Source organism: Alexandromys fortis, unplaced genomic scaffold (genome assembly GCF_014885135.2).
Source record: "Alexandromys fortis isolate MF-2015 unplaced genomic scaffold, M_Fortis_MF-2015_v1.1 scaffold_84, whole genome shotgun sequence".
Classification (NCBI taxonomy): Eukaryota; Metazoa; Chordata; class Mammalia; order Rodentia; family Cricetidae; genus Alexandromys; species Alexandromys fortis.
In genome coordinates, this window is record NW_026068017.1 from 3,110,016 (window position 1) to 3,130,219 (window position 20,204).

At 48.8% G+C, this 20,204-nt stretch overlaps 1 protein-coding gene across 1 annotated transcript in view; it reads left to right on the top strand.

The window, feature by feature from the left end:
• The first annotated feature begins 793 nt into the window (after nucleotides 1-793).
• The window catches only part of Scimp (SLP adaptor and CSK interacting membrane protein), a 26,193-nt gene continuing 6,782 nt past the window's right edge, over nucleotides 794-20,204 (top strand). Inside the window, 4 exon segments of the mRNA XM_050162610.1 lie at nucleotides 794-918; nucleotides 17,514-17,637; nucleotides 18,878-18,980; nucleotides 19,032-19,042. Coding sequence (XP_050018567.1) covers nucleotides 17,526-17,637; nucleotides 18,878-18,980; nucleotides 19,032-19,042 — 226 coding nt within the window. The 5' untranslated portion in view covers nucleotides 794-918; nucleotides 17,514-17,525.

The window sequence follows — 20,204 nt, forward strand, 5'->3', positions numbered from 1 at the left end:
ACACTAGCAAATACTATACACCAGGGATCTCCTAGAAAGGTGGGGGAACCTTTGCCAGTCACTTTGCTGGCCATCATTGTTGCGGGGTGCCAGGGCAGCCCCTCCCTTGGAGGGTGATCTCAAGCATATCTGTATCATCCTGATGTGACTGCCCATGGTGAGATCTTACTTCTGCAGAGTGGTTTCTCGTTTCCACACCCCAGGCTTCCATTTTCAGAGTCTGTGAGCATCCCTGGGAATTCTTTCTCACAGCACGGCAGGGAATGACTTAGCTCAATCCCAAGGGTCCACTGCCTGGGTGTGGTGGCATGCACCTGTGACCCCAGTACCAGGAGGACGGAGGTGGGAAGACCACACACTCAAGGCCAGCCTCAGCTATGCTCTCTCAGAAACTGGCAGCCTTTTCCTTGCCTCCTCTGAGCAGAAGCTGAACCAGGAGCTCTAGGGCTTCGAGAGTCACTCTTGTGGGATGGTGTATCTGCCACTTGTCTCCCATCATGCCTCTCTGGGTGGACTCAGGGACCCATCTCTCTTCTTGAGCCCCACACAACTGCGCCTAAGAATGTCCAAGGGAGACTTCCCCTACGGGAACCCCTCACTCACTCCCACTGGAGCCTGACCCATCCTGGAACGCCCTTCCACCCCATGACGAGACTTTGTGGGTCTCTGCCAGAGCCACGACAAGCCCTGAGAAGATTCTAGCTTCAAGAAAACCTGGGGTAGTCAGCTTCCCTGGAACGGGGATGACAGCCATGGGCTGACCAGAAAGAGGAAGTATGGTCAGGCTGGTGCCTGTTGCCTTTCAGGGTGAGTGAGGGTACGTGGGCGAGCAAGGCCTCACCCCAGCTGTGCTTGAGCACAGCCCTCAGTCCACTGCTGTCGCCCCAGGGACTTGCATCGAACACCCCGGCAGTCCAGGTAAGAGCTTCGTCTTTCCTAAGGACAGCATCTTATTTTTTTCCACTGTAGTTATCCGTCCATGTTGGTGTTAGACATGTGGCCAAACGAGCAATCTCTCAGGCAAGGGCTGAGGGGCTGTCGCCTGAGACTGTGGTACACTGTCAGGGGCAACTGGAGGAACAAGGAAGGGCCTGAAGAGTCTGCTGTGCCATTGCTGCTGGGTGATCTCAGCCATCTCTTTACCTCTCCAGTGTGTGTGCCAGGGATGATAAAGTTCATCTCTCAGGCTGATTAGCAGTTGGGAGTGAGATGTGTAAAGTGTAAGGCTTTACCTCTGTCTGGGTAGTGATGGTGACATTTGGTATTCAGTAGTTAGAGGACTTCACGGCTCTGTGCTGGGGAGAGCAAAATGCTAACTTCATAAACTCAGGCTGCATCTTGGTGCAGTCGGATGAAAGAAATGACCGCCACAGCTCTTGGTACCTTTGTCTCTCAGTTTCTGGTGTTTGGGATTTGCAAGGCACCTCCCTCCCTCCAGAGGCCTTGGGTGTTAGTTAGGCTAGTAGGAGATCTTGATTGAGCCATCGGCTTTTGGTCTCTGGAAAATTAATCTTTTGGTTTTTGGTTTTTCGAGATAGGGTTTCTCTCTATAATAGCCCTGGCTGTCCTGGAACTTGCTTTGTAGATAAGGCTGGCTTGGAACTCATAGACATCCTCCTGCCTCTGCTTCCCGAGTGCTGGGATTAAAAACATGTGCTTCCACGCCTGGCCTGGAAAATTAATTTTGATGGAAACCTGGGTTTAGCATTCCCATGTCCTATTCCATTGCCTAGGTCGTTGGGTTCTCTTACCTCTCTTTAATCGGACTGTGACTTTGTTTATTTGTTTATTATTTATTTGGTTTTTGGAGACAGGGTTTCCCTGTGTAGCCTTGGCTGTCCTGGAACTCGCTCTGCAGACCATAATGGCCTCAAAATCACAGAGATCCACCTGCCTCTGCCTCCCGAGTGCACCACCACTGCCCAGCAAAAGGATTTATTTTTTAATGATGTGTGTGTGTGTGTGTGTGTGTGTGTATGCGTGCTTGTGCGCATCTGAGGAGGTCAAAGGCATCCAAGCCTGTGGAACTGGATTTCCAGGTCCCTGGGATGGGTACCTGGAATCAAGCTCAGGTCCTTAGAAAGAGTAACATACACTCTTAATCACTGAGCCATCTCTCCATCTCTCCACCCACTTGCTCTTAGGCCTCATCCTTCCTTGACTTACTACCCTGGTAAGCTTGTCCAGGATAAACTGGAGGCTGTGTATATGTATGTGTCTGAAGGAGCATTAAAAGTGGCCTTGCTGCCAGGTGCACTGGTCACAGGCCCGTACCAGAAAGCTGGAGAGGAAGAACACTGAACCCAGAAGCTCCAGTGCAGCCTGATAAGACAGTGAGTCCTCTATCTCTGAAAGAAAAAGGAGGCTGGAGAGATGACTCAGATATTAAGATCCCTGACACTGGAGTTACAAACAGTTGTGAGGCACCACATGGTACTGGGAATTGAATCTGGGAATCTTCTGAAAGAGCAGCTAGTGCTCTTAACCACGGAGTCATCTCTCCAGCCCCCCAAAGTCATGCTTTATCCATGTGGGAGTATCAGTTCCCTCAGAAGTTTGTTAGAGCAGAGTTCTGGTTCTTCCTCTCCCTTCCCCCTTCTTCCTTCCTTCACCTCCCTTCTCTTTACATCTCCCTTTTTCCCTCCCTTTTTTTCTCCATTTCTTCCCTCACCTTCCCTTTTTCCTGACAAATAGATACATCCCCTAACTGTTTGCAGACAATTTTCTAGGCAAGCAATAAGCTATTGATGGCTGAGCATGTATGAACAGAGTTCAATCTTATGAGAAAATAAATCAGATTCAAGATTAATGTGCAGCTGTCCTGGTTTGATAAGTTATCAGCTTGACAACTTGCCAGTCCAGTACTGTCCCCATACACTGTGCTAACACACGCAGGCATCACAGCTAGCTCCTAACAGGTTTAATTAACAAAGATGCTGGCCATTCATTATGCAGAAGTACCTCACCTTGTCAGCTCTACAGGATTTGCGTTCTGACCCGGCATCCTTTTTAATGGAACACTAACCACGATGTCATCGTTAGACAGTGGGGTAAACCAGTGCAGAATACAGACTAGGGATACGATCACGGTGCCTTCCCCTACTTCACTGCAGAATAGAAACTTCCTCATGGGGTTTTCTATGAAAACATTTTATAGCCAGGTTATTAATCCCAGTACTTGAGAGGCAGAAGCAGGTGGATCTCTGTGAGTTCAAGACCAGCCTCTTCTGCATAATGAGGTTCTAGAACATCCAGGGATCCATAGAGAGCCCCTGTCTCAACCCCTGCACAAAAAGAGTCATTTTAGAATTCTGTATATAAAACAATGTCGGTTCATTCACTTACCAGGAACTTGATCAACCCATTTACTTCAGTAAAATATTGCATGTTATTTAAAGAGGGGTGGAGCTAGGGATGTAGCTTATGCCTCTGGAAGCCTAGGGTTAATTCTCAGCACTAAACAAGCAAACAAAAGAAAACCTCACAGAGATTCACAAAGGAAATATCTACCAAGCAGCACAAAACAAATACATAGATATGTAAATATGCTTTACATATGTAGATATCTTCTTTAGCAACAGGTTTAATGGACATAATGTATTTTTTTTCTTTTCTTTTCTTTTCTTTTTTTTTTTTTGGTTTTTCGAGACAGGGTTTCTCTGTAGTTACGGAGCCTGTCCTGAAACTAGCTCTTGTAGACCAGGCTGGCCTCGAACTCACAAAGATCCACCTGTCTCTGCCTCCTGAGTGCTGGGATTAAAGGCGTGCACCACCACCACCCGGCTGACATAATGTATTTTTAAACAACAATATATGAATATCAAGTTAATGAAAAATTATTGGCCCACATACAGTATTAACATGTGTGTGCATTATAGATGCCCCCATAATAAATTTAACTGGTGAAGAAGCTAAATCAGTCATAATACATAATTACAAATCACCAGAAATCCTTTGCTTGCCATCCACATCCCCCCCTGAAGTCCTCCACAGCCTGCAGGCCCTCCTTTACCCCAGGCCGTTGCTATAATAAGCTCGATGTAAGGCTCAGTCACCTTAATCTTCACATCTCATGCCCTATGCATATTAGACTCAAAATAATTGTTTTTAGATTAAAAAACATCAAACGAGATGTGGTGGCACTGGAGAGGTGGAGGCAGATGAATCTCTGTGAGTTTGAGGCCAGTCTGGCTTATATAGAGACTTCCAGAACAGCCAGTGTTACACTGAGAAACCCTGTGTCAAACAAAACCAAACAAAGCTCAGGCGGCATAGCCATGACTGCTCTTTCCTCTAACTGGAAAACCCCACACTTCCAAGAGCAGGGTGTGGGCCTTCCAAGAGCCGCAGTGCCCAGCGTTCTAGTGGAAAATTATTTGGCATCCTCAGCAAACTCTAGGAGCCTGGTATTTTAGTTCAAAAACATCACCTTGTAGTAGCTATGAATAATTTAAGAAGTTATTGGTGAATGACTCTTCACATCAAAGTGGGAGTCATACATCATATTCCATCTGACAGGAGAACTGAAGACTGACTCCAAAAAAATGGGATGCTCAGGACCCATCTGTAGTACCCTGAGGCCCTCCCTCTCAGAGTCAGGCAGTGGACGGACTGGAGGGAAGGACTGGAGGAAGCGATGTGTCTGCGCCAGTACCCCCTGCCTCTGTCTCCATGTCCCTCCTTCCAGCCATCAGAATAAAAGGATTTCCAAGTTTGGGTGTGGAGAGTTGACACTGCCTCCATTCTACTTCCGTTTGACTCTAAGCTGTGAATTATGCTTCTACGGGAAGTGCTTCCATTTTTATTGATTTTTGCATAATATCTAAATAAAAAACACAATGCTTGGTATGCAAATGCAGACTCAAGATAGGCAGCTGGCTCTTGTCCCTAGGGAGTTCCTGTATGTGAGCCACGGGGGCTGTCACCGCTTGGAGGCAGGGGGTACTGGCACAGACAGCACTCCAGAGCGTCACTGCTTTAAGCCCACAGAGTGAGTCCCAAGGCCAGTGAGAATGCAAGGACTCCGGAAGTGCAGGTGCCTTGCAGGGCAAAGGCTCAACAGGACCCAGGAAGTATGGGGGTTGCCAAGGCCATCGTGGTAGGCCGGTGCCCACTGGGGTGGATTTGGCCATGCTCGCTCACCTTGGGAGCTCGTATTCCACTCTGCTTAAGTGGTAAGGAGCTACAGAAAGACAACAAAGGGTTGTATTTACATATGGCAGCCAACAGTGGCCAAAAGGTGAGAGGGGACAGCGAAGTGACCGACTGCCCAGGTGACTGGAACCTGGGTTGATGCTCTGGAGTAGAGGGGCAAGATGAGAGATGTGAAGACCAGGGAAGGAGGAGAGATATGGAGGCTGAGGGGAGTAGGAAGATGGGGGCTGAGCTTGCCTGCCTCCCACAGAAATGGAAGGCTACAGAATGAGCAGAGACCCAGGACTCTTTTTATAGCCCTGTCCTGTCCACACACAGTTTTAAGTTGCCATTATGTATCCACACGGCCACTTCCAGGATACACGTCATCAAGGTGGCCAGGTGGTAAGACAGACTCCTGACCATCATCAGCGACACACTGGCAACTAGACCGGAACCAGGCAGGAGCTGCTCATGCTGGCAGGCTTGGCTATGCCTTTTGAAATCAGCTCCAACCCTTCCCATACCCTGCCTGCTTCGGAGCCTTCCAAGCCTGGCTAGCAAGTGTAGGGAGCCACTTAGAAGGCACCCCTTTCTTCCTAGTAACGGCTTCTGTGGGGGACACTGGGCTGACTACCCACATATGAACCGAGGCCTCTTCCTGGTTCCCACACCACCGAAACACATATGCTCGAGGAAGCATGGGTGGATGCGGAGAGCTCATCAAGGACTGGGTGGGTGACCGCCAGAGGGATGCACCACCAGAGGGGTGTACCACGCATCTGCGAACAACCACAGACTGAATGCCGTGCAGCCTGCCTTCGCCACTGCATCCATCAGCACCTCTACCTGAGGCTTCTCCAGGCTTCGACCAGCAGCTGGCTTCTGCTTGGCTTCCTCCTATCCCGGTTCTCATACTTGTCCTTCTAGGTCCTAGCTCACAGCTGCCCCTTTATAGCCCAGAGGAACCCAACCCTCCCCGGTTTCTCCCGGCAGCCCAGCTAATGCCCGCGGGTAATCTGTAACCTCCCAGGGAACATGGCTGCCCTTCCTGAAGTGATGGCAATTGTAAAGAGTACTTTGTGGTTTTGCTCTTGATAACGCCTGTGTCTGCTGATGCTCAGAGCTCTTTCGCCTGTGTCATCTCTTGGAAAAGTTTCAGAACCTTAATGGAGACATTAAGGATCTTGTTCCAGAGACAGACGCGGCTGCCCAACAAGTCGGTGCCCTGCAAGCTGGTATTCAGCAAGTTGGGAGAAAGAAACCTGCTCCCTGGGTGCCCAGCTCAAGGCCTTTCAGTGTTCACATTTCTGGGAGTGTGCGACTTTCCACGTTGCAAACCATCTTCCTTCCTCCCTCCCTCCCTCCCGCTCTCTTTCTTTCTTCCCATCTTCCTTTTTTCCTGTCTTTTTCCTTCCTTTCCAGCATCCCTCCTCCCCACCTTCCTTCCTCCCTGCTTCCCCTCTCTCTCTCTCTCTCTCTCTCTCTCTCTCTCTCTCTCTCTCTCTCTCTCTCTCGGTCTCAGTCCTGGCTGGCACAGAACTTGCTGGGTTGATCAAGCTGGCCTGGTGCTCACAGAGATCCACATGCCTCTGCCTCCCAAGTACTGGGATTAAAGTCATGAGTCACCAGTCTCAGGCATTCCTGATGAAAGATGAAAAATGGTCACTGGCTCCCCAGAAATGCTTTCTGGAAAAGAGCAAGATGAGGCCAGGACAGCAATTGCCCTTCCTTGCTTTCCTACTGTGCTCAGCCGCCATCCCTCTGTGGAATGTTTTGCTCAACCCTGGCCCCTAAAACTGTACATCAGACTCCTTGGGGCTCCTGAAAAATGTCCAAGTAACTTGAGGAGTGCAGAGCCTCCAGGGGGCAGGCATCTAGAATGTTCCTTCCTCAATGCTCACAATGGTCTCTTCTTCCCAAACTACCTCCTACCTCAGTGGTGGGTGAGAACGGAAGACAGGGGGGCCACTAAGGCTGTGTGTTCTAAAGAGGTGGTCAGGGAATAATACTACACAGGACAGGAACTTGAGGCCCTCAGTCGAAACTTTATCTATTACCAAGCATGGATCTGACAGCTCACCGCACAAAAGCAAAACTCAGGACAGGACGGGTGAGAAAGATCCGTTTCATTCACAGAGCAGGGCCCTAGGAGATGAATGCTGTTGTCCTTGATGCCTCCTCCCAGGGAAGCTGGTGCATGAGAAGAATTTCACATGGGAGGAGAGGAGGAGGTGTAGGGGGCAGTGGGCAGGTGGCTACTGCTGCGTGGTCTTCGCTATTCAGGGCATGTGGTTCCTTTCCATGTTCCTCTGGCCCTAAGATTGCAGCCTCCTACGGCTGGTTCCTATCGGTCTCCAGACAGCTCCATTTTCTGCAAGTTAAACCTTGGAGCAGTTTACTGTGTTACCTAATGGAGAGAAGGAAAAAAAATAAGAAGTTTTGCTCATTGTGGTGTAACTCACCATGTGTTCTGGCTCTGTAGAGCTAAATAAAGACCATTCGCAAGTATCCCCCTTTTTATTTATGGTGCTGGGAATCGATCTCTGAGCTTTTGCGTAGGAGGCACGTCATGCACCGTGGAGCCACATCCTCAGCCCCGGCGGTTATCGGCTTAGTCATTTAGGGGTAGTTTATGTTTAGATGTTAAAGTGTCGGGCTAAGGGAAGAGAACTAGCCTTGCAGAGGCAGTAACTGCAAAGGGTGCCTCACAAAGGCGTGGCCGCTGTTCACTCCCAGGCTGCATGGCCCCCAGGGACGTCTACCCACAGACACGTATCCTTTAGTCATCCATACACCACAGACATGCGTGAATCACCTGCTATGCCCGGATGATCTGACCGGGAACATCAGTAAAGAGAGGAGCAAGGGCCCTGCTGGCACCATTGCTTATGCACCAGCGCCAGCGAGGGAGACAATGACCAAATGAACACACGGTAGAGACAGGGAAAGTCGCCATCACCATATGGATGGGGAAAGAAGTGTTTCGTCCATCCATCATAGACTACTGTGGGTCGGGGGTGCTCTTCCTGAGCTGGGGAGCACTGGGGTTCAGGCAGGAGGGAAGGGAGGCCGCAGAAGTAAGTGCTGTAAGGAGAGGCAGGGTGAGAAAGCTGGGCTGGAAAGTGGCGGAGGACTTCGCTGCTCACTTGGGAGCACTGTCTCAAAGCCCTGGTTTACCCCAGTACTTTGTTTCCTACCTTGGAGGAAACGGAAGTTTTGGGCTTCCATCCCTGCACTTCATTTTTCTCCTCCCTTCTGGGACCTTCTCTGTCAATAACAGGATGAGGCCACGTTATAAACAAACAGTACTCACTGGGCCTCAGACCCTTCGCTTCTTGAAATTCAGGGTTTCCCATTCTGGGAGGATACCTTCCCCCTTCATTTCTTGTAAGAATCCCTCCTCCTAAGTTCTTCCTCATTCCACCGCCCACCCCCATCTCCCCCGAACTACAGATTTATAGCTTCTATAAATCTCTGAGACCACGGGCGGGAAGACTCGGAGCTAGGGAGCAGTGCGCATGCGTTCTGAACACTGGCGCAAGGACGCATTATGCGGTAGGGAGGAGACACGAAGCGAGGAGGACAGAGAGGCTTCCTGGGTCCACTTTATCCCCTAGGAACTGCATTTCAACATCCACACTGCATCAGCTATGACTGTCCTCCAAGGACGCTGGAGAGCCGCGTCCTCGAAAGGAAAACAGAGGCACCGGGGAGCTAGCTTTCCTTCCTCGATGTGGAGGCAAGTGTGTTTAAATGAAGAGGAAGTAGAAACAAAGTCAGCATGGAGCCTTGCCAGGGAAAGGAAACTTGTGTGTTGGTAGCCTTCCAGGGACCAGGACAAGAATGGGGGAGCTATCTGGGTTCAAGGTGTCTTTTCAAGGCCTTTCATCCCGTCCAGCTTCTGCTGCCGCCACCTAGGGCAGCTCCAGGGAACAGCTCCAGGGAATAGGCACCCTGCCAACCGCTGAGGCCAGAGAACCTTCTAGATGGCCTGTTGAATATGCTGATACAGATTCTCATACCAGAGCCACAGGTCAGAATTGGAAGTGGAGCAGGTCCAGGAGACCTTATAGTTAAACACATTTTCAAAAGGTCCCAGGCAATCCAAAGTTTCTGAGATGCCCAGACTTAGTGGTCAAAAGTTAAGGCCCTAGAGTCAGACGATCTTCGGTTTGGCTTCACTTATTTGCTCTGCAGTCTTGCTAAGCTCTCCCAGGCCTTTATTTTCTAACCTGTAAAATGGGAAAATAGTGATGAGTACTTAGCATGTGGAGCTATTGCGAGGATTACACGAGTTGCCGCATGTAGAGTAATGAAACTCATGGAAAGTCAGCACGGTCTCACTATGTAGTCCCGGCTGACCTGGAACTCGATATGTAGAGCAGACTGGGCTTGAACTCACAGAGCCCCACTGACCTCTGCCTCCCGAGTGCAAGGATCAAAGGCGTGCACCGCCACACCTGGCTACAGTTGGGTATTCTAAGTGTCCTCATACTGAGGTTCCCTTTATGGGCAGCAAGCTGCAGTGAGACCCTGAAGTCTTGCGAATATTGGAAAATTTTAGCCATGGTTCTGCTTTCGGTTCTGTTATGAAGAGAAGGATTTTGTGGGTTTCATGTCAAGGTGGCAGAGGAAACAGAGTCCACACTCTGGTGTCTGAGCTGGAATCTCAGGTTGCCAGTTCGCAAGTTTCTTAACCTGAGTTCTGCTTCCTCTTCTGTGAAGCGGAAATGTGGCCATCTCTCTGGCCACAGGTTCCACATCGATGGATACAGCCAGCGGAGGATTGAAGGTTTTCCAGAACACCAAACACCTGTGTGTGGAACATGTACACTCTTTACTCCTTGTCATTGTCCCCTCAACAACACAGTGTAGCACCGTCTGCAGTGTTCTAACGGTGTTGTGAGTAGCACAGGTGATCTCAAGTGTGAGCCGGTGTGAAATGTACATGATCTTATGCAAAGCCATCTTCTCTACCCACGTCACACATACTCTGGTTCACATGCGAGTTGTAAGCATCTGTGAATTTGGGCCAGAGTGAGACCAGCATTGGTCCTACTGTTCTGCTCTCCTGGGCTAAGCTCATTCTGGACCCCACTTTGGCTCTGAGAACCCTGCTTTATCCCAAGCATGAGTCCTGCTTTGAGGACCTCTCCTGCCATCATGTGGTAGCCTGAGAGAGAGACCCTGCTGCTCCGTGACCAAAGTGACAACACCAGACCTGGCGACTGACTTCTCACCAAAGATGACAGAATCAACCCACTGTTTTCCAAACTCCTTCTTGAACTATCACAAAGATGGGAAGATATTTTTTTAAAATGTAGCAATATAAGCCCAGGGATCCGATTTCATTCAAGAGAAGTGAGCATGGCGTCATCTGTGTCATAGCCCTTGCCTTCCTCAAAATGCCCACATCCAAATGCCCAGACCCTGATTACGCCAGAGCTCATAGCCAATGGGAATCAAGACGTCTAATTAGCTGACCAAGACGTGGAGCTCATCCTGATATAGAGAAAATGTAGATGGAGGCTTTTCTGTCCCGCCTGGTCCAGCGGAGCCACCTTTAAAATAATCGCTCAGAGGTTTAATATTAGTTACAAACCATTCTGCCTATTGCTCAGGCTTATTACTAACTAGCTCTTGCAACTTAAATTAACCGGTTTCTATTAATCTATATTTTGCCACCTGACTTCGTGGTGTAACCAGTTTTCTGGTATATCTTGTTGCTCCAGTGGCTCCCTGGCATCTCTCCAGCTCCATCCTTCTTCTCCCTGTATCTCTGCTTGGATTTTCCATCTGACTCCATACTGCCTGGCTATAAGCCAAAGCAACTTCTTTATTAACCAATGGTAATAACTATATTCACAGCATGCAGAGGGGTTAACCTACAGCATGTGGTTATGCCAGAGTTCATAGTAAATGGGAATCAAGGCTTCTAATCATCCTGAGTCAGAGAACGGAGTCAGTGTAATCTCAAGAGTCCCTACACAGGGAAGAAAGGCAGCGGAAGAGCTTGGAGGGAGACGTGACAACAGAAGAATGATCAGAGCATGGGACAGGGCTGGCTTTGAAGAGAGGAAGATGGTCACCAGCCAAGGACTGTGAGTGGCTTCTAGAAGCCAAAGAGATAAGAAAATGGATTCTCTCCTAGAGCCTCTGAAACCCAAGGCCATAGAAAGTCCTTTGGTTTTAGACTGACAAGTGAGATATTCATGAGCTGCTGACCTCCAGAACTGAAAGGTGACTTTTTAAACTTTTATTTTATGTGTATGACTGTTTACCAGCACCTACATGCATGCATCATGTATGTACAGTGCCTGCAGAGACCAGAAGGCACTGGATTTGCTGGAAAGGAGTCAGCCATGTGGGTGCTGGAAATGGAACCCAGGCCTCTAGAAGAGCAGCCAGTGCCCTTAACCACTTCTCTCCAGCCAGCATTATACCATCTTTTAAAGATGCATAGTCTCCTTCTGCTGCCCAGGCTGGCCCCAGCCTTCTGGGTTCAAGTCATGCCCCTGGCCCAGCCTCTCCAATAGGCTGCCCTTGAGAAGTCTATTGTCCTCTGAGAGTTGTGGCCACAGCCTTGGGCAATCCTATCAGGCAGGCCCGGATTTGTCCCACACTCAGCAATCCTGCAACCTAGAGTCTTACCTACCGCTTGGCCTCTTGCTGTGACCAGAGTAAGATTCGGTTTCTCTCTCTTTCCAGGACCTGCACCACCACCACCCTGCCTCTACTTCCTCCCACCCCCCACCCCCATGCATGTAATCTCCATATATCTCCTCCGCAGAACATTCTCCTGTCTGGAAGCACCTTAACTATTGAACTAGCCTGGTGGTCTCGGGTGACATCAGACTGGAAATGGAATATGATTCTCTTTGGTCTCTCTCAGCTTGACAAATTACTCTGTCTATTGAAAAAAACATCTCTCCACAGTCCACGGAGGAGGGGATGGGAAAGCGTCTCTCCACAGTCCACAGAAGAGAGGGGTGAGAAAGCGTCCCTCCACGGTCCATGGAGGAGGGGTTGACTGCAGAGCATTATCCGTGGTGGGCACTGAACATCCGCTCTGGGGAATTGCTGCTACCACATCACAGCCAGTGGTTCTCCTTCTAAAGCAGGGTGTGTGAACTCCATTGGCCATTCCATGGTGACTTGAGACATTATTATCACCAGATAGAGGCCCTGTGACACACAGAGAGCATTCTGGCCGTTCTGGGTGACCTTGGGAAGGTTCCTTCACCTTGGTCTTTGCTCCCCAACTGGAGATCAGGGTGAGGGCTGAGGATGAAGTGAGAGGTGCGAATGCATTTCACAGACTTTCAGGGCCCTGGACACACTAGAAACATGGATGGCAAATCCAGTTTCATTTCTAAGAAGAAAGGAAAACCTTTAGCCCCTGAGCTGCTCTGAAATGGTCATGGTTTCACTTCCTGGAAACATCATTCTCCCTCTGTCTTTCCCAAGAGTCTATGCAATTTATTTAATTTTGAGACTTAAACAATGGTTTTCAATGGAAACACACTACATGGTGAGATCTCTCTCTCTCTCTCTCTCTCTCTCTCTCTCTCACCTCCATTTTATCAGAGTGGATACAAATAGTTCAAAAATCAGGTAGCATAGAGAGTTGACAATGAGAATGATGGCCCCTGGTCACCCTCTCTCCTTTAACCCAGTCTCCAACACAACAGTGTTCAACCCTCATCTCCCATATCAGTCTCTGTCACTCTAAGTGCAGCTATGTGCGACTTTTGGAGAAACTTAATGAGAGAAAGACAAGAAAGAACGGAAGGAAGGAAAGAAGAAAAGAAGGAAGGAAGGAAGGAAGGAAGGAAGGAAGGAAGGAAGGAAGGAAGGAAGGAAGGAAACTGTAGAATACAGATAGACAAAGAACCAAGGGGCAAGCATTTGAACAGGAGGGGGATAAACAGAAAGGAAGATAATTCTGTCTGTCTGTCTATCTACTCACCCACCCACAGATCTTTTTGTCTATCTGGCTCCCCAAGGCTAAAGAAAGCAACGTTATTCCTGTTTGTCAACAGAGCGAAGATCCCCTAATAAGTCCAGGGTTCTCTTGGTTTTTGTTTGTTGTTTGCTTTTTGAACTTTCGTGAACCCTGTAAACACAAGCTTCACAGGCGTGTGCCAAGAGGCATTTCCAGTTTCCATTTTCATTTCGTTTAGTTCTTCTTTCTCCGTTGTTCTCTTTTGCACACCACAGAAAAGTGATCAGCAGTAAAACCTCCACACTTTGGGCCTAGATGTGAATCAAGTCACAGAGAGTAGACACTTCAGGGCCCAAGAGTAAATCCTGGGTGTATCGATGTGGACAAATCCCTAAAGCCACCCGGAATAACAAGTACAGGATAAATCATCTTGATGAGAGCTAGCCGAGCATATTGGTCTCCCCACCTCATATAACATTTTTGAGTGGAGGAGGACAAGCCAGCTCGCTTTCCTGCACCCTAATTCTGCCTTGTTTCTCTGCTACCTGCCTGGACACTTTTAAAAGCGTCAATCTGAAATGGCGCCACGTGAATATCCATGCCTGAGGCTCCACTGCCTGCACAATGACACGGGAAAGTGACTGTCATGTAACCAAGATGCCAGGACATGTCCAAGGACCCCTGCCTCCCTTAGTCTCCAACTTTCACAGCGCCCAGTCCATGGATGAAGAGCCTGGTCTCTCTCCAGCAGTTCCCTGGTACTAAAGGCCAATTCCTCCCCAGCTCCTTCCCTGCTTTCTCTTGCAGCCTGGCCTCTACTGTCCGCTCTGCCTGCTCACGTGTCCTGCCTGGCTTGGGAAGCCACTGGGCATATGTCATTCTCAGCCTCAAAGCAAAAACAGCTCTCACCTCAAGGGAGCTGAGAGAGTTTGTTTATTTTAGAGCCAAATATGAATGACCAGGGCCTAGGAAGGATGGTTCAGGCTACCTCCATTCCATGTTCCGATGTGTGCTAGTTTCGTGAAGTTTTTACACCAACGTGACAAAGAAAGTCATAAATCAAGACTTGGCAAAATATTTATTTTTATCATTTTTAAAATGATTTATTTATTTTTACGTATATGAGTGGTTTAACTGCATGTGTATCTGTGCACTAGGTGTGCACGGCGCTCTCAGAGGCCAGAAGAGGGTGTCAGATGCCCAGGAACTGGAGTTACACATGGTTGTGAGTCTCCATAAGGTTTCTGGGAGTGAAACCAGGATCTCTGGAAGGGCAGCCAGTGTTCTCAGCCACTGAGCCATCTCTCCAGCACCTATTTTCATCATTTTCAACTAGGATGTGTGTGTGTGTGTGTGTGTGTGTGTGTGTGTGTGTGTGTGTGTGTGTGCAGGTGCAGGGGCCAGAGGTGAAAGATACCCCCAGAGATTCTTGTGAGCTACTTGATGTAGGTGCTTGGAATTGAACTCAGGTCCTCCGGAAGAGCAACAAGTGCTCTTAGACACCAGGCCATCTCTCTCTAGTCTCAAATCAAGACATTTAAAAAACACACTGGTGAGTTAAAAAAAAATCATACAGATGGCCAGGTATTGTGGCCCACGTCTTCAATTCCAGCACTCAGGAGTCAGCAGCAAGATCTCTGAGTCTGAGAGCAATCTGATCTACAAGAGTGAGTTCCAGGACAGCCAGGGCTACACAGAGAAACCCTGTCTCAAACAAAAAAAACAAAAAAATCAGAGAGATGGGTTGCAACACCAGAAAAATCTTAGCTATCGACCTCAGACACTAGCTGAGAGCATTCTTAGCCTGTTGGGTGGTGGAAGCAGGGTTTCGACTAAGTTAATACAGTCTGTTGGTTGGAACGTTGGCTCCAGTCACAGGATGTTAGTTCCCAAGAAAGGCGGGCAAGGATGTCTCTTCGGGGGGCTGGCACAGGCCGAGATAAACTGTCTTTAGGCTCTGAAGCTGCATATGAACTTCCAGCCTCTCTACACCACTGGTGTTTTAGCCAGCCTTCCAGCCTGTGCAAACATGGGTTCTTTCCAGGGATTCTTGCTCAAAAGCGGCTTCCGGTGGCTTTTAGGACTAGCACATAACTCACCTATAAAAGCACTGGCCACTTTCCACTGTGGGGCTGACTAACTGTGGTGTGGCTGGCATGATCCTTGACCTAGCCCTCTGCTGCTAACCTAAGACTCTTCTCTAGGCCGTCTTGTTTGTTAAAACTGAAAATAGATTCTTTTCTCATTCCCGGTATCCAGTTATAGTTTCCCCTGCCTCTGCTCCTCCAGGCTCCGCCCTACCTCCCTCCACCCCGGATCCACTCCCATGAAACCACTAAGCTAATAGCTACAATATACGCACAGAGGACCTAGGGTAGACCCATGCAGGCTCTGTGATTGCTGCTCCAGTCTCTGTGAGCCCCTAGGAGCCCTGCTGAGTTGATTCAGAGGGCTGTGTTATCCTGGTGTCTTCCTTCCCCTCCAGTTTTTATGCACTTTCTACCTCCTCTCCACAGGTTTCCCTGAGCTCTGAGGGGAGGGGTTTGTTTTCGGGTTTTGTTGTTGTTTTGTTTTTGAGATAGGGTTTCTATGTGTAGCTTTGGCTGTCCTGGAACTCATTCTGTAGACCAGGATGGCCTCGAACTCACAGAGATACAAGTGCCTCTGTCTCCGGGTGCAGGGATTAAAGGTGTGCGCCACCACCACCTGAGAGGGGAGGGATTTGATGATGATCTCCAATCTAGACTCTGCATGTGTGACTGTGGGTCTCTGGACCCACTCCCATCTCCGCGGAGGAAGCCTCTCTGCTGATGACTGGATAAGGAACTGATCTCTAAGTATAGTGCACATCATGAGGAATCGTTTCTGTTTGTTTGTTTGGTTTTACCCTGGGTCTTTGAACTCTTCTCTAGTCAGTCTTTGGGCTGCCAAATCCCGGATATACTTCCATGAGCATTAAGTCAGCTGACTGTGTCTGCAGCTCGTACCACACCGTGCTCAAAGGGACTCGTGGCCTTGGTTTGTTTCACATTACCACAAAAGAGCAAACAACTTCTTTTGGAAAAAAAAAAAAGATTTATTTTGCCTTAAGGTCAACTGGAAGATTAGAGGTAAACTGGGAATTCCAAGATGACATGGAGAGGGTCTTTCACTTTTTCAGCTCTTGACTAGAAGAGGACCAGAGTGTACAGACTTCTGCCCTTTCAGATGAAATAGTGTTAACCATTTCATCAGAGTGGACCTTTCACGATCCAGATGTCTTTTACTGGGAGAGGGCTGTTTGTAGACACAGCTGTCCCTGAGCTTGAGGCCTCAGGCTCTGGAGCGCTGGGGTTACAGATGTGACTCAGCACACCCAGTTCTGAATGCCTCTTAAAAATCCTACCATCACCAGGATGGTGGTGAACACCTTTAATCCCAGCACTTGGGAGGCAGGGGCAGGCAGATCTCTTGTGAGTTTGAGGCCAGCCTGGTCTACAGAGATAGTTCCAGGACAGCCAGGACTGTTACACAGAGAAAGCCTGTCTCCATAAAACCAAAAAAAAAGAAAAGAAAAGAAAAGAAAAGAAAAGAAAAGAAAGGAAGGAAGAGAAAGAAAGAAGGAAGGAAGGAAGGAAGGAAGGAAGGAAGGAAGGAAAGGAAGGAAGGAAGGAAGGAAGGAAGGAAGAAAGAAAGAAAGAAAGAAAGAAAGAAAGAAAGAAAGAAAAGAAGTTCCACTATCCCGGGGGTTGGAGAAATGGCTCAGCTGTTAAAAGCACCAGCCACTCTTTCTGAGGTTCAGGGTTTGACTCCCAGCACCCACATGGCAGCTCACTGTCCAAAACTCCAATTCCAGAGGATCTGACACTCTTCTCTGGCTCCACGGACACCAGGAACACATGTGGTACACAGAGATACATATAACCAAAACACTCATACATACCAAATAATTAAAAAAAAAAAAAAAAAAAAAAAAAAAAAAAAAAAAACTCTCACCACTTCTCAATTCTGTGTCGTGGTAACCGAGGCCCAGCATGAGTTCCAGTGGAGCAAACCACATTCAAGTCATAGCACCCATCAGGCTGTTTTCCCCAAGCCCATCCTCACAACAAACCGCAACAAAATTCTCTTGTCTCCTGTCTTTGTGGCATAAAGAGCTGCAGCTGGGGACTGCTCGCAGGTGGTACATCTCCCCTCTGCTCTGTCTCGTGCCCTCTGTTTCTGGAGTGACTTACAGCTAAACCTCAAACCCCCATGAAGTAATTGGCACCATCAGTCCCCTGTGACAGGTGGTACTGTCACAACTCAGATGAGTGACTGGCCTGCGGCCTACTAAGGCGTTGTCTGTAAGGTTTGACTCTCCGGTTCCTCCGCTGATGTGTCAGGAAGCACGGAGGGTGACAGCGCCCCCTGCAGGCTTTCCCACTCATGCCTCCGTCTCTGTTCTCCTTAGGCTTCCGCAGCAATGAGTTGGTGGAGGGACAATTTCTGGATCCTCTTGGCTGTGGCCATTATCGTTGTCTCCTTGGTCCTGGGTCTCATCCTGTACTTTGTCTGCAGGAGGCAGTTTAGACAAGGTAACGATGGCCATCTTCCCTGGGCAGGTGGAGGTGGGGCAGGTGATGTCAATACAGCGGAGCTCGGATCCTCCTAGGCGTGCGAGGGCTAAGCTTAGACAGAGCATCACACACTTTGGTTGTGATTTCTAACCACGCCACTAACCTCTGTCCTGGGCCTCAGTTTCTCATCTGTGTAGTGAAGGGGGGTGGGTAGATTTATCTCCAAAGACCTTGTCAGAGGATTTGGGTAATAGCAGAGGCAGAGGCAGACAGAGTCTGTCTCCAGGCACTGGGGCAGGAACCCTGTTTCTGCCTGGCGCTGATGTCATCTTTTCTGTGGGGCTCAGAAGGGAACAAACAGAAGCCTATAGAAAGTCAACCATCTCGAGCATGCGTTAAGACACAGATGCAATCTGTGATGAACGTGTTTTGCCACCATGACTGCCTTCTCTAAGAGCTGTTTTCTGCTCATATCTCCAACTTGACCAGAAGTTTTTGGCCTCCTCAGACAAAGTGACTGCTTGGATGTTAACAGTAACTTTGGATTATCTGTAAGTGGGTTTTCCAGTTTGCTGTTTATCTCCTGAAACATGAACCCCAGTCAGTGGCATGGTCCCTTGAGATCCTAGTCCTTAAAAGAAATAAAATGTGGGCTAAACCAGGAGCGTGCCCAGGGATGGTATGCAGTGCACAGGGTGCCCTGGTGCACACGCCTCTCTAAGTGATCAGGGCCCTGTCCTGCAGGCAGCTGCTTAAGGACGCAAGGTTGCACAGTTAGAAGTGGGTCTTCCTACTTTACATGATATCATTAAACAAAAATCCCTCACAGGTATGCCCAGTCATATTGGGCATTTTAGTTAATCCCAGATGTAGTCAAGTTGATTAATAATAATACCATAACAGCCATCCACACACCCAGCACATCACAACCAAACTGTTCTTCCCTTCCTTAGTTCATTTCCTCCCAACCACTCCTGCCTATTCACAACCTACCTAGTGCCAATCAAGCCACGAAGCAATGCCGAAACAGCCCGTGTGGCTGTTGCCAGCCCTGGGTCACCACCCAGGCTCTGTGGCTTTATGGCCAGGGTCCAGATGCCAGCTCCGTCACTTCAAAGCTAGGTGTTCCTAAGTCTGTTAAACCTTGGCAGTTCCCTTCCACACATCCTGGATCTGCTGGTTTTTCCAAGGCCTTCAGAATGCTGAGGTCACAGCTTTCACCGATGTGCCCTGAGTGAATATGGCTTTCCCCGCTTAGGCAAGAAGTGGTCAATTGCCAAGCCCTGGAAACCTGATGGGAGAGACGAAGAGAAGATGTACGAGTAAGTGGGGGAGATCCCTGCTGTTCAGCTTAGGGAGCCGTCTGCTCACTGCCACCAGGGCCCTTCCACTATTGCTGCTGTGTCTGAAAGGCCCTTTCCTGTGGAGCTGGTGAGAAGGATTCTCCATCTGCGGCAGGAGGGAGGTCCGGGGCACTGTGGGTGCAGCGCCCCTCTGGCATTCGCTGCAGGAGACTCCCTGAGAGCAGCTATTCTGGCAGACGTTGCTGCTAGGCTTTGGGTTGCAGGCTCAGGAATATTTTCCTCACACAGATTGCAAGTGTGATCTCTGACAAAGTTGTCTGCAAGCACAGCATTCGCTTCCCCCTTTAAAGATTTATTTTTATGAGTATGTATGTCTATGTATGACATGTATGTCTATGCACCATGTGCGTGCCTGATGCCCAAAAAGGATGGCATCTGGAGTGATGGACAGCTGTAAGCCACCATGTGGGTGCTGGGAACAGAATCCTCCAGCTCCAAGCACCAGCTTTACTTCTTCTTGCGATGTGTTTGGCACTCTTTCAGTGTTGTTTGTGATGAAGTTAGGAGCAAGGATCCACAAGAGGGACTCATGGGACCCAGAAGTTGTCTCACTCACACAGTCTTTTGTTTGTTTGTTTGTTTGTTTGAGACAGGATTCTACTATGTATCTCTGGCTAACCTGGAACTCACTAAATAGACCAGGCCGGCCTCAAACTCACAGAGATCCATTTTCCTCAGCCTCCTGAGTGCTGGGATCAAAGGTATGCACCACCACACCCAGCACAGCTATGGTTTAATATAGTCAAAAATAGATAAACTTGGCAGAAGAAAAAAGCCAAATAAGATGTACTCTAGGAGGAACCAGACACAAGCCTCCAACTGTCCTTCCTGCTAGTCCTGAGGACAAATCTCAGCAGCTGTGTATGTAAATATGTGTGCCAACTCATGTGAAACATCACAGACCCGGGCAACTGATCACAGACCCGGGCTGCTCATCACAGACCAGGCAGCTCAGCTGAGCCTTGGTACACGGGGATTGTGATAGACAGCCCATGACTGACTTAAGCTATGCAGTCTCCATCCCCTCCTGGAGTCAAGGGTCCAGACAAACAGAAGCAGGCATCCCCCATAAATGATGAGCATAACCATCAGAAGTAGCCAAAGTTCCAGGTGCATAAACACATTAAACACAGTGGTTGTCAAAGCTGAGAGGTGATCACCCAGGACTCAGTCAATGGGTGACCTTTGCCTACGCAAAAGAAAAAAAACATGTAAACATGT